Raw genomic sequence first — 20,390 nt, forward strand, 5'->3', positions numbered from 1 at the left:
AGGTCCTAGGATTAAATACTTTTGTAACAAGCTTGGTGCATATGATATATATGCTCCAGCTTGAGGGGGAGTGTTGAATATAATGTATTTATAGTGTACAATCTTTCTTTCCTTTCTTAATATAGGTCACATATATGGTAGTTAGTTCAACCTAGCCTTGTATATATATTTCTCTATTGTAAGAAGTTAATCATATGAATGAGAACTAAGGTTTTCTCTCTCTCTCTTTCAACAATTTTGTAAGTATAATAGGAAGTAATTATATTTTTTTGTAGTATATGATTTGTTGAGTAGGGATGTTTGCTACATTCCCATGCCCCCCTGATCTCCTAAACTTTGCACTTTCTTGGTTGTTGCATGTTCCCCTATTTCATACTTTGAACCTCTTGCTTGTGCATGTGTCATGTTCTTCCTTCTCCAAACTTTGATGAATCTTATTGATACTTAATAGGGCTCTTAGGACATTTCAATTGTCTGAAAGTCTGACACTCAAGAAACAGGTTTATGCATGATACATTAAGTGAATTAACTGTTATTTTATACTGTTAGAACTCTGGTTCTTATTTATTTATTTATAATCTTGTCTTAGAATGTATTTAATTTTTCTGCTTTTTCAAGATATTTTGGTTTTTGGGTTGACCGGGGTCAGAACATTGATGAACTTGTTTAACCTTGTTTCAGTGCCTAGTTGATTCAGTTCTGATTTAGCTGCTAAACTCGTTTTTCCTTTATTTATTTATTTAATTTTACCTTTAACTTCGTGTGCATTCTCTAGAGAGTTTTATATTTGTATTCGTTTATTGACCTACTATGTCACATGCAGGCTGTTTTCATGATGTGCACTGTTTCTGCCCTTGATCCTTGTCAGAGGTAAGGTCTCAATCTTTTGACTTGTTTTATCAGTTTGTTTTTAATGAGTGTTGCTTGCTTTCAGGGAGTTGGTCCTTGCAGCACTTGATAATCTGTCAAGAAAACTCCAGTATACAACTAGGTCAAAGGTGATGCATCTATTCCCTATTCTCAATAATTTGATTTTGGTGAACAAAGTGGCTAAAGTGCTTCTAAAAGCAATTTAAATTTTGACATTGCTCATGCACCCTGGCTTATCAATGGAAGAATCAATACATTCATATGAAAGTTTTCTAAAATTAAATGATTTTGATACAGACAAGCTTTCATTTTTCAATTCGATTTAATATGAACTTTCTGGATTTTTGCAGTACTTGGAGGAGCTTATAGGATCTATTCTCTTTTGTTGGGTCACATGTGGCGTAAGCTTAGTTGCACTTGTTGAGGTAATACACTGTTGTTTTTTCTTTTTGGTGGGTAGGAAAGACAATGCAACTGTTTCTTATCCAGTATGGCTCTCCTGCTAAATATATGTTGTGGACATGGCCAAAAAGAATTCTGGCTTTCATTATTCTCCAATTTATTAGGAAGTTAATAACATGAGTTGCATATTGCTTTACTTTTTGGTGGATTGTGTTTTAAAATTGGGTGAATGGCTTGTTTTTGGATTGTAAAGTTTACGTTTTTACCTTACCAACAAGCAACTTCATGCAGTATGCATTTCAGACCAATTTCATGTTGTGGAAGGTTTTCTTGTGTGATAGAATATGCGTATAAGATTAGGATAGTTTTTGGCTTGTTACGTTTTCATTGTTTCTATTTTGATGCTCCTATCACTGTTAAATATTGTAATTTTTCTAGCCTCCATTTCAAAACTAAATGGGGTAGAAAGTTTTACATCTCTTTCTATATTCAGTTCTGTTCACTTCTTGTAGTGTGGTTGCTTTGTTATTTGCTGTAGTTTATTCATGTAATTGTTTGGATGATTTTTTCATTAGGGTTTATGGCAAAAATTCATTATTCGCATCTCTTTCATTATTCATTATTCTAACTTCTAATATATTTCACCTTCTAGGAGTTGATTTTGGCACACATATGCTCCTATATATTTTATTTCCAGTTTTAAGCTATTACCCCATCTTATGGCATCTAATTCTTGATTTTATTTATTGTAAGAGTCTTACATTCAGCAATTATTCTTTTCAGATAAGGGACCATTTTGTTCCAAGTGTTGAACCTACATATTTCATGCAGTATTGCTGCCATTGGCTTCTTCCAGCTCTACTTCTACATGGGGACACATCTAATCTCAAATGGGTTGCTTCGGTAGGAGACTTCAGCTTTCTATTTCCATTTCTTTTCTTTATTAGGCATGGGAAACCCCTAAATTTTGTGTTGGACTTAAATTTTTTTTCGAATTCACTTTTATTGTGGAATATGACATTTGTAATTGGTTGAAATTGTTTACCCCTATTCAACAAGGAAATAGGGTCCTGCATTGTGTTCACTCATGTAAGTTGTACCCGAAAGTTGTTTGCCATTGTTTCACATTTGCATTTTTCCTTTGTCATTCTTGATGTTGCTCTCATTTTATTTCAGGTTGCTGGTCTACCTCTGGCAGTTCTGGTTAAAAATCATTTTGTGCCCATCTTTTCAGTCTGTATGGCATTGCATTGCAGTAAGAAGTCTGGGTGGGAAAAAGGAGCAGTAGTGCTTCAGAGTTCAATTTTGCATGTTGCAGAAATATCAGAAGATGAAAGAGACAAACTCATTAAGAAATATATGGTTTGCTCCTTTTATTTTTCTTTTTGATTTTCTGCTCCTTATTTGATTGGATGGAAGATTGATTCTTTGTGGTGTAGGGTGAAGAACTGTCTTGCGGCTGCTGTATTTCCTTTTCTCTATTGTAAAAAACTAACAATAGGAGAAATACAATCTAAACACTGCAAGTTGTTCAATGAAAAATGTATTTCATTCATACGTTTTATCATAAGAGTACAATCTGGCCTTTTTAGACGAATCAGTCCCCCTAGTTTTGGTTTTCCTGAAACTAACTCCTAGAAATAAGGATACAAATATTTTACTAACAACCAGATAATAAAGTGATATTTACAGCTAAATATATTCATTTTCTAAATAGTCCTACAGTTCTTTATTAATATACCTCTTATTTTCCAATAAAAAAATAAATCTTTGTTTTTAAGTAATCATCTATAGGTTTTTGTATGATATTAAATTTTCCTTTCTTGGTTTTACTTTCGAGATGTTTTCTTACTATTATGTGATAGATTGATTATGAACTTTTAAATTTCTTTTAGAAATATGTTAGAAAAGTCACTCTTTTCTTTTAATTGTGATGAGTTGTTTAAATGATTAACTATAAACTCAAGTTTCTTCATGTAACATGTAGGAAAATTAACTTTTATTCTTAGTTAATACTTGAGCTGTCCATATGCTTTTTAGCAATCACACATATTACTCAAGGTTGGTTTAGGTGGCAAAGAGTTGGGGTGGGGACAGACTAAGTTCAGTTTTGATTCCATGTACTAAAAAGAGCCTACAGAGAAATGTCTCTGTTACAATAATCTTGTTGGTTAGGGTTTAAATCATAGTTTGTTGACTATTGGATCTAGTTTATTTTTTGTTTATATTTGAATGAAATTTTCACTTAATAATCCTTGAAATTTTAACTTCATGTCTGCCTTTTCGATGTATCAGGTATCCATTGTCAGCAACATTTTGTCACTTGCCTCTTGTGCATCAGAACCCGCTCTCCCTTTTTTTTCCAGGGATACAATTGTGCTTGCAATTCGAAATGTTGTTGATGGATTCTTGGAGATGTGCTTTACCTTCTCTTGCTTCTTGACTTAAAATCATTTTTCCATTGCTTCTGTCTAACTGCCTTTATACTGGGTTTTTTAGGGAGGATTGCCCTACAAGTGTTGGTGTTGTTGACAAGATTAACATTTTCCGATCAGATAGAGTGTTCATGGTGATGATATGATTTCTTATATTGAGTATTCCTTATACTAGAGCATTTGTTTTTTAATTTTGTATGCACTTTGTAGTTCCAATTCCATTATTTTGTAAGTAGCATTTGCTACGTATTTTCTGAATAAATGTTTTGGTTCACAAATGGAAATATTATTGAAGAGTTGGCCTTTCTGAAATAGACAGTATTGTGCTTATGCAGTTTATCGTTGAAATGCATTACAAAGTCACAGCAGCAGTTCATCATAGGCACAAATGTCATCGGTTGGCTGACATTGAGGTACTCATTGATGTTCTTGGGCATCGGGCTGCAGTTTCAAGCACTTCCAAGTGAGTCCATAATCAGTGATTTTACAAATTAGGTGATTAAAATAATTTTCACACAAACAGAATAACTGCATACTGTGATTCTAAACTGTTCTACATCTTTTGTTCTTTTTCACTATTGGTGGCATTACAACAATGAAGGTGACTTTGTGTGGTTCCTTTTTTATTTATTTTTTTAATTTTTTGTTAATATTAGAAACAAACATAATTATTCATTGAATGCATAGTTGTTAACTCGTAAAACACATCGTGTACTGCTTTTATATTTTTTTGTATCGTATTGTTTAGTGTATCTTAAATTTTTTTATATAGTGGAAAATAAATAGAGAAAACATGTATGTGTGTATAACTATTAAAAGTATGAAATATAGAGTAATACATAACCAATTTTATGGAAGGTAGTAGGATCTAAAGAGTTAAATTATTGATCGTTAAAGTTTTGGTAAAGTTTAAATTAACAAAATTTGACTTTAATATATAGATTTATCACATAATCCACAACACACACACACACACATATATATATATATATATGCCTTTATAAAAAACAACTAATACATTAAATAATTTTTTTTTCATTAATCACCATCATTTGCATTGTCAACAATCGAACGATTCAAATGAAAATTTGCCTATATTCATTGTAAAAATAAACTTTTTTTTTTTGGATAGGTAAATAAGGATGTTATTAAAAAGAAAAAAGGTATACATGACATATACAAAGAAAAATAAAAGACAAAAAACCATCCCTAATATACAATCTAACCCAGTCTTAAAATAGAAACAAGAAAGAATTTTTACTTGTTTGGTCCATACTTTCACAATGATAAAAAAATTCTCATATTCCTGTCCCTCCATAACATCGAAAACAAACACAATGGAGCAACCTTCCAAGCTTTTTTTCTCTTTTTACCAACTAAAGACTTGTGTTAGCTCAAAAAGATCTCTCTAATTGAAGAATGTATCACTCGTTGGACACCAAAAAGCACAAAAATCAATTGCCACAATAAGTGAGCTTTTGAACAATGGATTCTCATATGGTCGCTCATTTCTTCTTCTTTACAAAAGTAGCATCTATTAGGAATCCTCCATCCTTTCCTTTTGAGCTGATCTAGAGTCACAATCCTAGCCCAAGTTGCTTCCCAAACAAAAAAGCCAATTCTTGATGCCACCTAAGAATTTCATTTTGTGCCATAAGGGAATGACTTCGCTCTCCTATTTTCCAAAGAGGAGTAGAAAGACTTAACTTAAAAAGTACCATTCTTTGTAGGCAACCATACCATAACATCATCAGTCTCCAAAGAAATGGGGTGTGCAAACAACCCGCACAAAAAGGTTTGTACCTTCTCTTGTTCCCAATCATGCAACTGCCTTGTAAACTTGGGACTCCAGCTACCATCATCTCAAAGGTCAGTAACCTAAGCATCTTTTGAGGTAGTTGTAGAATAGAGCTCTAGAAACGAATTCCTTAAAGGTGTCTCCCCACATCACTTATCCTTCCAGAACTTCACCTTGTTCCTAGACCTAATCTTAAAACCTATTCTATTCTTGAAGTTCTCCCAATTGCCTCTGATTGCCTTCCACACCCTCACACCATACCCTCCTCTTCTTTTTTAGTTCATTCCCCCTAACTTGCCCATATTTACCCACAATTACTGGTTTTTAGAGAGGATTCCTTTCACTTACAAATCTCTAAGACCATTTACCCAAAAATGCCTCATTAAAGATGAATAAATTTTTGATACCTAAGCCCTCTTTCTATTTCTCGAGCAAACTATAACCTATTTCACCAAATGCGACATTTGTTCCAAAGCCGTCCCCCCAGCCCCAGCCCTTCCCCCCCCCCCCCCCTTACACACACACACAAAGTCTATTTGAATCTTTTCCTATCTAAAAACTACTCTCTTTGGGATAACAATAAGAGACATGACTGCAACAGTTGTAAAATTATTGTCAGAACATTCACTTGGGTCCAAGAACCTTATCAATGAGGGGAGGGAGGAGTTGGTTTGCAATGGAGGCAAAATCTTTTGAGATTGAGGTTGAGGAAGAGGGAGGAAAGTTGAGAGGCTGCATTTGGGAGAGATGCAGAGGGGTTACGTCCTGGATCAAGTGTGGAGAGGAGAGCTTGTGATGTTTGCTGGGTGGAGTCGAGGCATGTTGTAGGGATATTGGAAAAAGGAAGTGGACTCTTGACTGGGAGGAGAGGGGAAGGAAATATGGATTGGAACGTCGATTGAATGAGGCTGGAAGATTCATTTTCTGCTCCGTTTGTGACTTAGGGCTGAAAGAATTCAACATTATAGTTCCAGAAGGTAAGGGACTGTTTGGGGGGGGGGGGGGGGTGGTACACTCTGGCAGAGAAATTAAGGGGGCTTGGAGTGGAGCCGAATGGAGATGCTAAATCTTCATTCATCCTTGAAGCCCAGCCGAGGGAGAAAGGGGTGGTTTCAGGGTCGAATGATGGAGTTAAGAGATTGTTAAGGGAGAAATGGGTCATCCCTTGGAGGCTGTTAAGTCTAAACTTGTAAGGTCAGGAGACTCACTGTGGCTTGAAGCAGGGGTTAGTGAAATGCAGAGAAGGATGGATCAGTTGAATCGATGCTTGGTGGGATGGTGGGGTGATTCCAAGGTTCCTGATCCGAAGTTGGACTTTCTTAGAAGGTGGGTGAAATTCCAGTGGCCCCTAAGGAGGAGTTTAAAAATAGCTGTGTTAGGGAGTGGGCTGATGCTGTTTGAATTCGAGACGGTGCGGGAGGCTAAGTAGGTCCTTGCTAGAGGAAGAAGGAGGGTGCAGGAGAATTTCTTGTGTTTGGAGAAGTGGAATCCGAAGGTGAGTTGTTTTCGGAAGGATTGTCATGCAAGTGAAGTTTGGGTTAAGGTGCTGGGTCTGCCTCTTCATTTGTGGAGCCATGAGGTGTTAAAAAAGATTGGTGACGGTTGTGGAGTTTCTATTAAAGAGGATGAAGCACAACTAGGATGTTCGAGTTGCAATGGGTTAGAATTTTGGTGAAGTTGGATGGAAGAAGTTTACCTAGCTCAACTCAGATTGTAGGGGGGTCAGGGTGTTATTCTGTTTTATTGTGGTGGGAATTTCCACCGTGGTTTGTGCCGGTAGTGTTGTTGCGAAGAAGCTTTGTAGATGGTCTCACAGATGCCCACGTGCTACCTACAGCAAGAGTCCAAAGGACAGTTTTGCTCAGAAGGAGAAACAATGTTGGGTACAAGACGTGCCGTCTTCGGGCAAAACTCTGAAGGATGGTGCAACTTTCGTTGATGTTCGCTTTACAGGGGTGTAGGCTAAGGGTACTGTGGAGGCTAGGGAGGAACAATTTGACCATAGGGTGTGACGTGTCGTGCAGCTGCCTTTCGGATGTTTTGGGAAGCGGGGTGGTAGCTGTAGGTAGTGCGGCGGGTGGTGAGGAAAGTGGTTTGGGTGGCCTGGAGTGTTTGGGGCCTTAATCTTTGATTAAGCCAGGACCTTTGAAGAGAAGGGGCAGGGAGGCTGAGGTTGTAAGACCTTTTTGTTCGTGGTATGGGTCGAAAGAGGAAGGTGGGAGTTGCTTTTAGGCTAAGTGAGGTGGGCTTTGCGGGGGGGGGGGGGGGGGGGGGCGGCTTTTTTAGTGACCCAAACACCTTAGAAGAGGAGCTTCTCGCTAGGGCACAAGTGAGAATTGAGAGGGAGAAAGGGGAGTAACTAGGAGATTTGGAGTCTGCCATCGATGGGGATTTGAGAGGAAACTTGGCGCTGATGTCTCTGAATGAGGTGATTAGGGCGGCAGCTACAACTGAAGTTCTCTTGTCCGAAGCATCTAGGTATGGCAACATCTCTCTTCTCATGGGGGGTCGGGGGATCTCTTCCTCTTATTTTTTGGCCAAAGCTTAGCGATGGGTGGGGCTTACGGCTTGTGAAGGGGGAAAGACGCCGTTAGTGAATGGAGTTTGGTGCCGTTGAGGGTACAAATGCCTCTAAGGTTTTTGACGAACGAGTGTGACTCGTAGGACAAGATGATGGGGGGAGGGGAGTTGTTTTCTTTGGTGGAAGAAGGTGATAGGTGCACAAGTTCAGAGCTTGAGGGGTCGTTGCAGGAAAATAGGGGGATTGAAGGTGGCTGGGAGGACAACTGTCTAGTTAAGTTTAGTAGAATACTAGGGTTCCTGATTGAAGGTTTCGAGGGTGAAATTCTGAATCTACTTTAAAGGATAAAGAACAGAAGAGAAAAAGACAAGGAGAAAGTTTGCTCGGTGTCTATCTTGTTTGATTGAGAGCTAAAAAGGCTAGAATGCTTGATTAATTACAACAGAGGAAAAAAGAGAACGGGTTGGACAGAAGAGGAGGGGCCAAAGAGGTCTGTTTTACATGAAGTTGAAGATTTTGTACTAGAATGTTAGATGAGTGAATGACGTTAATAAAAGGAAAGAAATCAAGACTTTAATTAGGTCTCAAAAGGTGGATGTGGTGTTTTTGTAGGAGAGGAAAATGTAAGATATGTCTATTAGGGAGGTACGAAACCTCCCTCTCAAACTTAGAGCATTTTAAGTTGCGGAGCTCCCTTTCAAACTTGGAACCAACAAGAATACTTATTTTTAGTCGCTGCCTCGAAACCTCTCCTTTCATTCCTTTCTTTCTAAGCTCCAATCTTTGCAAAAGGTTTATAATTTCCTCTTCAAAACTTTCCATTGGATGCCCCACAAAATTACTAAAGGCGGCTAGCTTATTGAAACTAGCCTTCGACACAACAAAATCCCTGGCTAGAGCAGACCTTTTTTACTCCTTCCAGGCTCTAGTACCACTATTTGCTCGAAGATTCACTATCGAATAACGCTTCAAAGCCATTTTAAGAGGAGCTTCCCTTATAGCCGCTTCCACTAGTGAATGGATGTAGTATTTGACAACAAGAATGTAGTTTTTCGTATAAGATTATTTTACCTATTTTTCCATTTGATGATCAATTTTTAATCTTTTATTATATTTTAAACAATTAATATAATAATTTTTTTTAACAAAAAAATTATAGAAAATGATTGAAGATGTATGTATCGTTGTATCAAAATATCATATATCGTATCATGTATCATATATGTATCATAAGATACGCTTTAAAATATGATACAGATTGCGTGCATATTGATCTTCGTCAAAAATGTATCTGTCATTGTATCATATCATGTATGGTAAGTTTTTAACAACTATGATTGAATGATAAATACAAAAAAGGACAAACAATCCTTTGAAGATGAACAATTATTGATAATAAGTTAAAATACCCTACTCCACAAAAAAAACTAGAGCGTCTGAACAAAGAAAAAAAGAAGCAATGTACACATATTAGAAAAAGTTTATGCACTCAAGGGGGAAGAAAATCTCCAAAAAGGTGTTTTGTTCTTTGCTTGTTTAATTGGTTTGGAACTTGATTAGTTGAATGAGGAACCCAAGAGAAGAAGCATCCCACATCACTAGCAACATCTATGATTTTGCTTATCTAATAGTCAAACTTTATCAGGCACCTAAGATGTTACAATAGTAGACTCTCCCTTCGGGTGGATGTGTGTGTGTGTGCGTGCGATTTTTAACATCAAATCACACCTTTAAAAAAACAACACAGTTTTTCAATGTGTGTGCATGTGCGTGTGCGATTTTTAAGATTAAATCACACCTTTAAAAAAACAACATAGTTTTTCAATGTGTGTGTGTGTGTGTGTGTGCGCGTGCGTGCGTGTTTGTGTGTTGTGCGATTTTTAGGTCAAATCACACCTTTAAAAAAACAACACTGTTTTTCAATGTGTGTGTGTGTGTGTGTGTATTGAATGGTTGCAATTAGGAAACTACTCTAATTTTTCCAAAATCTCTATATCTGTACATTGATTCTTGAAAGTAAGAGAATCACGTGAATTCTCCAACACTCCCTCTCAAGCCGTTGAATATATTATCCATTCTCAACTTGCTTGTGATCTTTTGGAATGAAAAGCTGGGCCGATCCCTTGATTAAATATCAACCAACTGTCCATGTTAGGACATATAGTGTGCATATCGACCTGCTCTCAAGCTTCTCTTAGATGAAGTGCCTATCTACTTTAACATGTTTATTTCGGTCATGTTGAATTACATTATTGGCAATGATGATGGTGGACTTGTTGTCCTAGTTGAACTTCGTTGGTTTTTGCCACTTAATTTTAAAATCATTAAGAATGTTTTTTAACCACAAAAGTTTATGGATACCATGAGTTGTTTTTTACTTCTCCAAGTTACTAAATTTCTTCCATGTAATGTGTAGTACCTTGTGGTTGACCTTCTATCGACAACTGACCTAGTCCAGTTAGCATCCTTATGCTTGAAGGCTTAGCTCTACACCTTTCTTAAAAAAAAAAATTCCTTTCCCTAGGGTACTTTTGAGATATCATGGAACTCCATAGGCTGCTTGAAAATAAACATGCTTTGGGTTCTGCATGACCTGACTTATCACATTAAAGGTTTGATATGTCAGAAAATATCGGTAATGTTTCACCTAAATTCATGTGTTGAAGGGTGTCGACATGATAACTGGTGGGGATATTTCAATTTCTCAAGATTTCGGAATGTTTTAGCATTTTTCTTCGATTTTCATTGATTTATTGGCGATTTTATGATATTTCACCACTTTTTGCCGAAATTGCCGATTTTCTCAACTCCACACTAGTTTTGTGTCTCGGTTTTCCTTTAAAATTTTTGCTAGTTGGGCCAAGTCAGGACAACTCAAGCCAGCACAATGCAACTGTGATTAAACCTGTTAATGGCTTGATGTGTTGTTTATTAAATGCACCTTTTGCTTTATTTAAATATTCAATGTGGGATTGTTTGGTAAAGAGAAGAAAAAGCATCAATAGAGCACAACCCAACATACGAAGGGATCAAAACCTTGTCCTCTGGTGTGAGATGTGAACCTTTTAACCATTGGACAACATTTGCTACACGTTTTTTTGTTTTTTGTTGATAAGTACATTAGCTACACGTTAATAAATACACATGTAATAGTATATATATTAGTATATATCTTTTATGTGTATATTATAAATTAATTAAAATAAAATTATTGCAAATAATTAAATTTTCATTATCTTAATATATCTTTTGTATAATAATTAAATACAAGATAAATATAAATTTATACTAAAATTATCAATATTTTAAAATTTAAAAATGCTCATACATATATCATCATATCTTTTATATCCTTCAACATATTCAAACTAATCATATTATAATATTTAATACTAATGTGTTTTTAAATCCTATATATTATCGCAGATGTCACAAAAAATATTATAGATATATTATTTAAAAAAAAACAATTTGAATATGTATATTATTATTATTTTTTTATCATTTCTTACAATTTTCCTCAATGTTTTTATGAGTTTGATCAATTTTCATTCATTGATATTTTTTGTCAAAGTTTTCGTTGATATTTCTTGATGTATCCCAATATATCCGTAAAATTCAACTAATATATCCGTAAAAACCGATATTTTCATCCTTGTTCATTGGACAATTATTTTTTTATTGCGCTTTACTTGATATATGGTATGAAACATTTCCCAGCTATAGTTATATGATAAGAAATTCAATGTTTTGTGTTGTTGCAGTTATCTTTTCAACTTGGTTGGACAATTCTTTGGTTTTAATGCTTTGCAAGACCAATGCAGTCGCATCATTTCTATGTTGCTTGAAAGTTTTAAAAGTAACCCATCCAAAGAAATTATTGGTGTGCCTGGGGAACAACTTCAGGTTTATAACTTTTATTACATTGTAATATCTTTTAGTATTTGAAATTAAATGTTTGAAGATCCTCTAACAATCTGTTCCTAGTGATGTGGTGCAGTTTTTAGTATCAAAGTTGGTTGCCTGTTGCATTCCCTCTGAAACAAATGCAGAGCTTTCTGGAACTCGATCATCTCAAGTTTTATCTTTGCTCCACCAACTAACTATTGGTGCTGATCCGTCTCTTTATGACTACATCAGAGTATGTTTCTCAAGTTTCTTATAATTACAGTTTAGACTTTAGAGTTATTTGGATGCTTTGAATACTTAAATGTTATAATTTTATTTGTTTGCTTTTCTTTGTTTGGTTTCTTGTGGTTCTTGGACTAATGCCCTTTGATTGATGCAATTTTTCTGTTTTTCAGGAATTGGAACCATTTCCTGAAATAGATATCTTTGATGAGATAAGAGAATTCCATCAGGAATTATGCCGAGCCTACTCTCCAAAAGACCACTTTTTAAAGGTTGACTGCCTTCAACATTTGAATAATTTACATCACTGTCAGAATATGGCCTTTTCACCTAACCAATTTCTTTTCTTTATGGAGTGTTCACTTTCAGTTTGTGAAGAGATCTTCCTACCTTCCACCAAGATTACTTTTGTGGAGGTACTTCCCTTTGCTTTCTTGTTATTTCAGTTTATTGTTTCATCCATGTAATCAAGATCTTGGTCAAAATTAGAGTTGAATTACAAAACTTAAAATTTTATCGAAATCCTAGAAAAGTTGCAGAACTGAGTTTAAAAACTATTGAAACTTCAAACTAGCTCAAAAATAATAGTTTTTACAAAATTTCTTGATTTAGATTTGAGATATGAAGTAGCTTATATGTAGCTGCTGAGACTTTGATCTGTTCTTGCAGTCTTCAAGCACTTCACAAGAAATTACTTGTGGGAGAAATTTGTCGGGGAGAGAAGAACGTGAAAGATGTTATTGGAGATACGTGTTGGCGGGCTGACCAGGATATTGTACATGCAGTCTGGAACCTAGTCCACATGTGTGGTTCAGATGATGCAAATAGTGTTAGAGCATTGGTGTCTGATTTTATTTCTAGGGTATAATTATGCTTTGTTTTGGGCTCTTTATTGATACTGCTTGTCATAAAATGGCTATCAAATAGTAATAATATAATAATATAATAATAATAATGATGATGATGATGACGACGACAATGCTTCACCTGTTCAAAGTGACACTTTTCTTCTCTTAATCATGATTCCAGGTTGGTATTGGAGATCCACATTGTGTTGTTTTCCATCTGCCTGGAGACTATAGTCAAATACATGTTTGTCGACCAATTCATCATGACAGTGGTGCAGAAATCAGTTTTCCTCTGGACACTAGCATATCTGAAGAACTTCTGCTTGCCCTTATGAGACTTTTGAAGAAGTATCTAATGGATGATTCAGTTAAGATAATTGATTTGACATCTCAGACTCTTTGGGTTAGTATGAAATTGTATTTTACTTTGCCCAATTCTTCTTGTGATGTTGTTCAAACTGCATTGAGCTGGATTTTGAGATTGTGTTTATTTTCAGCTAATTCTGATTTGTTGCTTTTTCTGTCCCTTTCTTCTCAACTAGGTGCTTTCTTATATTTTTTTGTGTACATGGTTTGCGTCCCTTTTTTCTGTAGGTGCTTTATTAATACAACAATCCATTGCCTGTTTAAAAAAATCCAATCAATTTGATGGGGCCACAGATATGTATTTACTGTTCCTTTTAAAGTTAAAATTTCTCTTCATTTGATTACACATTTAAGCTTGCTTGTTGTCCACATGCTATCCTTCATTGTTCCTATTTCGGTCTGTAACAGACTAGAAAAACTCCTGAGTGATTTCATCTGAGCATATAGTGAGGAGGGAAAGAATTTCCATCTGGTTAAGTATTCTTTTATGGTTCTCCCAGGGGACTTTGGGCTAGGGGATTCTAAATCTGCTGGATATTAATGGTATATTGCTGGCTTAAATGGCTATACAGATTTGAGGAGGAGAAAGGGGGGCACAAGCCATGTGCATGGGATATATACAAAGATCACTTCAAGAAAAGAAAAAGGACTCCTTACATCTTAAGGACTGCTAAGACATTTATAAAAGTTGTAATTTTTTGAGATGAAAAGTAATTGTTCTTCTTGAATTTCATAAAGTACGAGTACATAAATATATAGCAAATACTAGTCACAAGCTCTGTAACCAATTCAGCTATAAAATAAGAAATCTAACTACTGCATAAAAATAGGAAACTGCCTAACTACAATCTGAATTACTAATTTCAGATTTTATTTAACAGAAAAATAAAACATCCTAACTACTTCCTAAAACTTTGACTCCTCCCCCCCCCCCCCCCCCCCCCCCCCCCCCCTCTCAAGTTGGTGTATATATATTAATCATGCCCAACTTGCTGACAAGAAGTTCGAAGTTAGGGTTGAACAATTCTTAGGTGAGGATATCAACTATTTGTTGCATTGGAACAAATGGCATACAAATAGTCCCATTGTTGACCTTCTCTTTTATGAAGTGTCTATCAATCTCAACATGCTTTGTTCAATCATGTTGCATTGGGTTCTGTGCGATGCTGATGGCGTTTTTATTGTTGCAGTCCAACTTCATTAGCATGTTTACCGACATCTTCAACTCTTCTAGTACCTCTTCAGCCATAACATCTCACAGACTCCATGAGCCATAGCTCGATATTCTGCTTCAGCACTGCTTCTTGCAACCATGTTCTACTTCTTACTTTGTTGTGTGACTAAGTTACCCCAAACATATGTGCAATACCCTGATGTAGATCTATTAGTAATCGAACTTGCCCAATCTACATTAGTGTAAGCCTTAATGTTTTGTTGTGTAGTCTTCTGGAAGTGTAGACCTTTGCCCAGTGTACTTTTTAAATACCTCAGGATTCGATATATTGCTTTAAGGTGTTTTTCATATGGCAAGTGCATGAATTGACTTACTATGCTCATGACCAATGCAATATCTAGTTGGGTATGTGATAAGTAAATCAACCTCCCTACCAACCTTTGATATTGAGATGTATCCACTAGATCACCTTCTTTGTCATCTTCAAGTTTTTGGTCGGGGTCGATTGGGATGCTTGCTGGCTTGCAACCACTCATTCCAATTTCTTTAAAGAGATCAATAACATACTTTCATTGTGAGACAACTATTCCTGTTTTTGATCGAGCAACCTCCATTTCGAGAAAGTATCTTAATCCTTGATCTCGAACTTTGATGAGAGAGATTTCTTCAACCAGTTCATCTCAGGCAAGTCATCCCTGGTGAGAATTATGTCATCTAAATATACAATTAGCACAACTATCTTCCCATCCTATGAGTGTTTTACAAACATAGTATGATCAATTTATCCCTGTGTGTTCCCTTGACTTTAAACAAACTGAGTGAACTTCTCAAACCAGGCCCTTGGTGACTGTTTTAGCTCATATAAAGATTTCTTCAATTTACACACCTTCGAACCAAACCTTCCATCAAAGCTCGGGGGTGCATCCATATATACCTCTTCCTCCAAGTCTCCATTAAGAAAAACATATTTCATAGCCAATAGTTGTAGAGGCCAGTCGAGATTTGCTGCAAGGAACAAGAGAACTCTCGTAGTATTTAGTTATGCCATTGGTGCAAAGGTCTCTAGGTAGTCAATGCCATAGGTCTGAGTGAATCCTTTGGTGACCAAACTAGCTTTATACCTTTTAAGCAATCCATCCAACTTGTATTTAATTGTAAACACCCATTTGCACCCCACAGTTGTCTTCCCCTTAGGCAAATCCACCATCTCCCATGTCTCGTTTTTCTCTAGAGCCTTCATCTCTTAAAAAGCAACCTCCTTCCACTCTGGAATCTTTAGAGCATCCTGCACACTTTTTGGAATCTCCATACAAGACACTTGTGAGGTAAAAACACAAAAATTGGGTGAGAGATTTTTGTATGACATGTGGTTGCACAATGGGTGTTTGGGACTAAGACTTGAAGTAGATTGAACCGGTTGTGCAAGCTCAGGGAATGTGTTACTTGGAGGATCAGTGGACTCATGACAGTGCAAGAGATTAGTCGACTCTTTCCTTTGAGTTGTATTCTTTCGTGAGTAGACAATGCCAAAGGGTATTAACCCTATGTTCTTGGTACCTGTTTCTTTTCCATTCATCATGTTGGAGTCGTGATCTTTATGAGACAACACTAAGAATGGACCTACATTTTCATGATTTAAATAACTCAATTCGCTCAAATATGGTACAATAAGGTTTAAGACTCTCAAATTGAACCAAGGGTGTGAGAGAATAAACAACTGGTGATTCCTCAAGTTGAAAATATTCTAATTAAACCGAATCTTCATTTTTCCTCCCCCCCCACAGATCAGTAATGAAAATCGGTGTTAATTTGCTAAATGTTGCATCCACGGTGACAACCATTTTTCTAAGAAACTGGGTTAAAACATTTGTATCCTTTCTGACTGGAAGCATAACCAACAAACACACATTTTCTAGCTCAAGCTTTAAGTTTTCCTCGGTTGTGATCATGAATGTGAACAAAAGTGGTACACCCAAATATTTTTAGAGGCAAAGTTGATGAAAGCCTATTCCTAAGATAAAACTTACGAAAAATATCTAAAGGAGTTTCAAAGTTTAAAACCTTGCTAAGCATCCAATTTATAAGGTATGTTGCAATATGGATGACATTGCCCCAAAGATATTTAGGAACTGTAGTTGTAAAAAGTAATGCTCGAGCTACTGTCATGTGATAAGTTGCTCCAGAATCGATGATCCAAGCATTTACTCATTTTAGGATGCAACTGAAAAAGACAGTAGTGAGATAATTACGTTTATGAGCCAAAGAACAAGATGGGTTTATAGACAATTTTGGGGACTGAAAAAGTTCGTATAAGTGCTCTAATTGCTCCTTTGTGAACAAGACTGTTTCTGAATTGATTTGGTGCTCCTGAGACTCCTCGGTTGTGGCTTGAAAAGCATGTCTATTTCCACTAGATTTCCTCTTCCAGTTTGGTGGTTTACTGTGAAGCTTTCAGCAAGTCTCCTTTGTATGCCATGGTTTTTTACAATGCTCACACCATGGTTTCTTCTACTTATCTCCCTCAGAGTCAAACCCTCTAGATACATGGGCCAAGCCCTTAGGTTCGTGGCTCGGACTAGGCTCTAGATTATGCGACATAATTCTTCTCTGGGACTCCTCATGGCTGACTTCGGAGAAAACTTCATGAATGGAGGGCAATGGTTTCCGGCCCAGAATCCGTCCTCTAACTTCATCCATATTTCGATTAAGACTAGCGAGGAACATGTAGACCCAATCATTCTCTTCCCCCTTCTTATGTCGGGCATAGTCATTGGAATTTTCCCAAACATCATCATAAAACTGGTCCAGTTCTTGCCATAAAGTCACCATCTAGTTGTAACAGGCGGTAACATCACATTTTCCATATTTGGATTGCCAAAGTTGTGTCTTCATATCAAATATTTGAGATGAATTCTCCAAATCAGAATAACAGTCTCGCACAGCCTCCCAAATGTCCTTGGTTGTTGGTAAAAAAGATGAGGCTTCCCAATCGCCAGCTCCATAGAATTGATGAGCCATGCAATGACAAGGGAATTTTCAGATTGCCATTTTTTCAGGGATGGATCATTTGCTGCAGGTTGTGTCATGTCGCCTGTCAGATGCCCTAATTTCCCTCTTCCATCAATCACCAATTTCACAGATTGTGCCCATTCGAGATAGTTCTCCCCATTGAGCCTATGAACTGTGAGTTGCAGGTTGGAATTCTGGGAGAAGAGTCACCATTCGACATGGATGCAGCAGATTGGATGCTCTCAGATGAATCTGCAGAAGCAGTAAGGTTGTTGCGCTGGTCATCGCTGTTTTCGTCATGAGAGAAAAAAAAAATGGATCAAGAGCACGAGGCTCTGATATCATGTAATTTTTGAGAAGAAAAGTAATTATTCTTCTTGAATTTCATAAAGTACGAGTACATAGATATATAGCAGAAACTAGTCACAAGCTCTGTAACCAATACAACTATAAAATGGGAAATCTAACTACTGCATAAAAATAGGAAACCGCCTAACTACAATCTGAATTACCAACTTCAGATTTTATTTAACAGAAAAATAAAACATCCTAACTACTTCTTAAAACTTCGACAAAAGTTATAAAGGATAGTCTTCCATTTCCTATTGATGAACTGGTCCACTCAAATAAAGGAAGCATGAAAACATTTTGTAGTTGCAATTGTAGATGTCTTTGTTTATATATGGCAAAGGGAGTGTATGAGAAAGACAAAATCAACCATTAAACGTCTGTGTGATGCATATGGTTTGTTCTAGTTTGTGGTAGTTGGTGCTATTGTATTTGTTCTAGTTTGAACTTGTATAAACTAGATGAAAGCTGATTTTAGATGTAGGATATCTTTCCTTGCTGAGAACCTGAACCTTCAACTTCTGTTCCTGAGGAAGTAAAATGTTAGTTATATCTTTTTCTGAAAGAAATTTATTTACCTTTTCAGTTTTAAAACCAAAGATAGTTATTCCTGTTAAATTTACTTGAGAGAAACTAGTGTAGCTGGAACTTCTGTGAAAATTCATTTTCTTCTTCTTCTTCAATCAGGGGATACTTTCAACTGAACGGGGCCAAAAAGCATTACTGTCATTTGATTCTTATGAGAGGTCTCTTATTGAGGTAAATGTTCAATTTCTATTGCAATAAGCCTATCACACTATCCTGTTAAATTTTTGTTTTTGGATAGCAAGCCTGCAAGTTATACTGATAGGAGGGTTTCCTGCTATCCTGGTTGCTGTTAATGGGTATCACCTCCATATACCTCAGTGATGTACTCCATAGTCAATCTTGTCATATTAGAGGTGATAGAAAATTATGGTTTGGGAGTTAGTTTTAGCATGTCAAAAGTAGAAATATGATAGCAATGCCATAAATTTTGTATTTGGAGTACTCCACATTATATTGAATTGAAAATGATAGTGAAGTTTCTGAATAATTGGTATTCTCTAAATCAGACAGGTTACTTGGTAAATATATAATCGAGCTGTATAGAAAATATAAAAATAGGAAACTAAATCAGTTCAAATCCTGAAAATATTCAATTCCTAAAATTACTCCAAATTCTAAGACTTGCCTAAAGTACAAAATATAATCATATCAGAGAAAAATAAAGGAGAAATATAATCAGATCCGCAAAGTCAACCACATATTCTGACATCATAAAAAAAATGGGTTGGGGAATCTCTCATAAAAAGATGAAGTGCAAAGTTGAAAGGATTATTGTGGAGAAAAAGTATTTTCAGGTAGAGTTTGAAGGATTGAATGGTGGAACTTGGGTATCGGTAACAGAGAGGAGCCGAGGTTTCGTAGTTTCAATAGGTTTTGACATGGAGGAGATGGATTGGTTGATGGAGCATTTGAAGAAAGCTGTGGAGGTGGAGGCTTCTAGGGGTTTTGTAAGAAAGATCAGGGGCAAGACTAAGACCCTCTTGATGGAGATATGCTTCAATAACAGAGGGAGGTTCATGAAAATTACAGAATTTGTTACAAAAAGGAAACCTTTAGTTCTTATCGTCCCCGAGGGCGTCAAAGGGAAAGGATGGGAAGATCTCAAGAAGGCGATCCTATCAGTGCAAGAGTATTATGAACGAGACGGAGGAGCTTCGAAGGAGAAGAATGGTGATATCCGGATGAATAGGGACACTTTCAGAGGAGGAAGGTCATATGCTGAAGTGGTGGCAGAGGCTGGTTTGAGGACTGGAGGACCGTTGTTAGCTGGAAAATGGGCCAGAGCTGTAATATGTGAAAGCCAAGAAGAAGTCCAAGACTGGACTCACGAAGGAAGAGCCATTGCGAGGATGATGGGGATGAAAGGAATGGTGTCCATAAATCCCATTTCAGCTTTCAAAGGATGCTTCTTTGTGAGTACAATAAGGAGAGCGGAAAGTGTTCATGATCAGGGAAGACTTTCAGTGAAAGGAAGGACGATTTTGCTAAGGAAATGGTCGCCCAAGGAAAACATGGTGGTTCAAGGAAAGTTCAGGAGGGGTTGGCTAGTATTGAGAGGTCTCCCTTTCCATTTGTGGGATGAAGTTCAGTTGAATTTCATTTTGAAGAAATGGGGGAGGGTAACGAAGGTGGCAAAGGAAACTTTGAAGCTGGTGGACCTGACGAGGGCGAAGCTGTGGGTGGAGATGCTTCCAAACATCGTGTTACCAGCGTTGCTTGAGGTGGAAGATGGGGAATGGTCCTATACAGTAGCAGTTTCAGTCACCGGAGAAGATGAAGATGCCGACGCTGTCATGTCTGAGGTAAACCGTAGCAGGAACGAGTGGGTGAGAGTGGGAGGTTGCGTCTCTCAGTGGTCAAAAGTTGCAGAAGGGCTACAAGGTAGCGTTAGGGACTTTGA

The 20,390-nt window shown here is 36.8% G+C and overlaps 1 protein-coding gene across 8 annotated transcripts in view; it reads left to right on the forward strand.

Moving 5' to 3' along the window:
* The window catches only part of LOC100250198 (serine/threonine-protein kinase ATM), a 152,617-nt gene that overhangs the window by 67,360 nt on the left and 64,867 nt on the right, over positions 1–20,390 (forward strand). For 7 of the 8 annotated variants that reach the window (XR_788009.3, XR_788010.3, XM_010664879.3 and 4 more), the window contains 15 exons: positions 824–870; positions 935–998; positions 1,221–1,295; positions 2,056–2,175; positions 2,449–2,634; positions 3,568–3,689; positions 3,772–3,841; positions 4,043–4,170; positions 11,791–11,932; positions 12,027–12,167; positions 12,331–12,429; positions 12,527–12,573; positions 12,827–13,019; positions 13,187–13,408; positions 18,590–18,661. Coding sequence is in view for 6 of the 8 variants with exons in the window: in XM_010664879.3 (XP_010663181.1) it covers positions 824–870; positions 935–998; positions 1,221–1,295; positions 2,056–2,175; positions 2,449–2,634; positions 3,568–3,689; positions 3,772–3,841; positions 4,043–4,170; positions 11,791–11,932; positions 12,027–12,167; positions 12,331–12,429; positions 12,527–12,573; positions 12,827–13,019; positions 13,187–13,408; positions 18,590–18,661 (1,728 nt within the window). In the remaining 2 variants the exon portion in view is untranslated. The remainder of the gene's footprint in view (positions 1–823; positions 871–934; positions 999–1,220; positions 1,296–2,055; positions 2,176–2,448; positions 2,635–3,567; positions 3,690–3,771; positions 3,842–4,042; positions 4,171–11,790; positions 11,933–12,026; positions 12,168–12,330; positions 12,430–12,526; positions 12,574–12,826; positions 13,020–13,186; positions 13,409–18,589; positions 18,662–20,390) is intronic. The other variant, XM_010664877.3, reaches the window with a different exon arrangement.

The sequence above is a fragment of the Vitis vinifera genome, chromosome 17 (genome assembly GCF_030704535.1).
Source record: "Vitis vinifera cultivar Pinot Noir 40024 chromosome 17, ASM3070453v1".
NCBI classification, from domain to species: Eukaryota; Viridiplantae; Streptophyta; class Magnoliopsida; order Vitales; family Vitaceae; genus Vitis; species Vitis vinifera.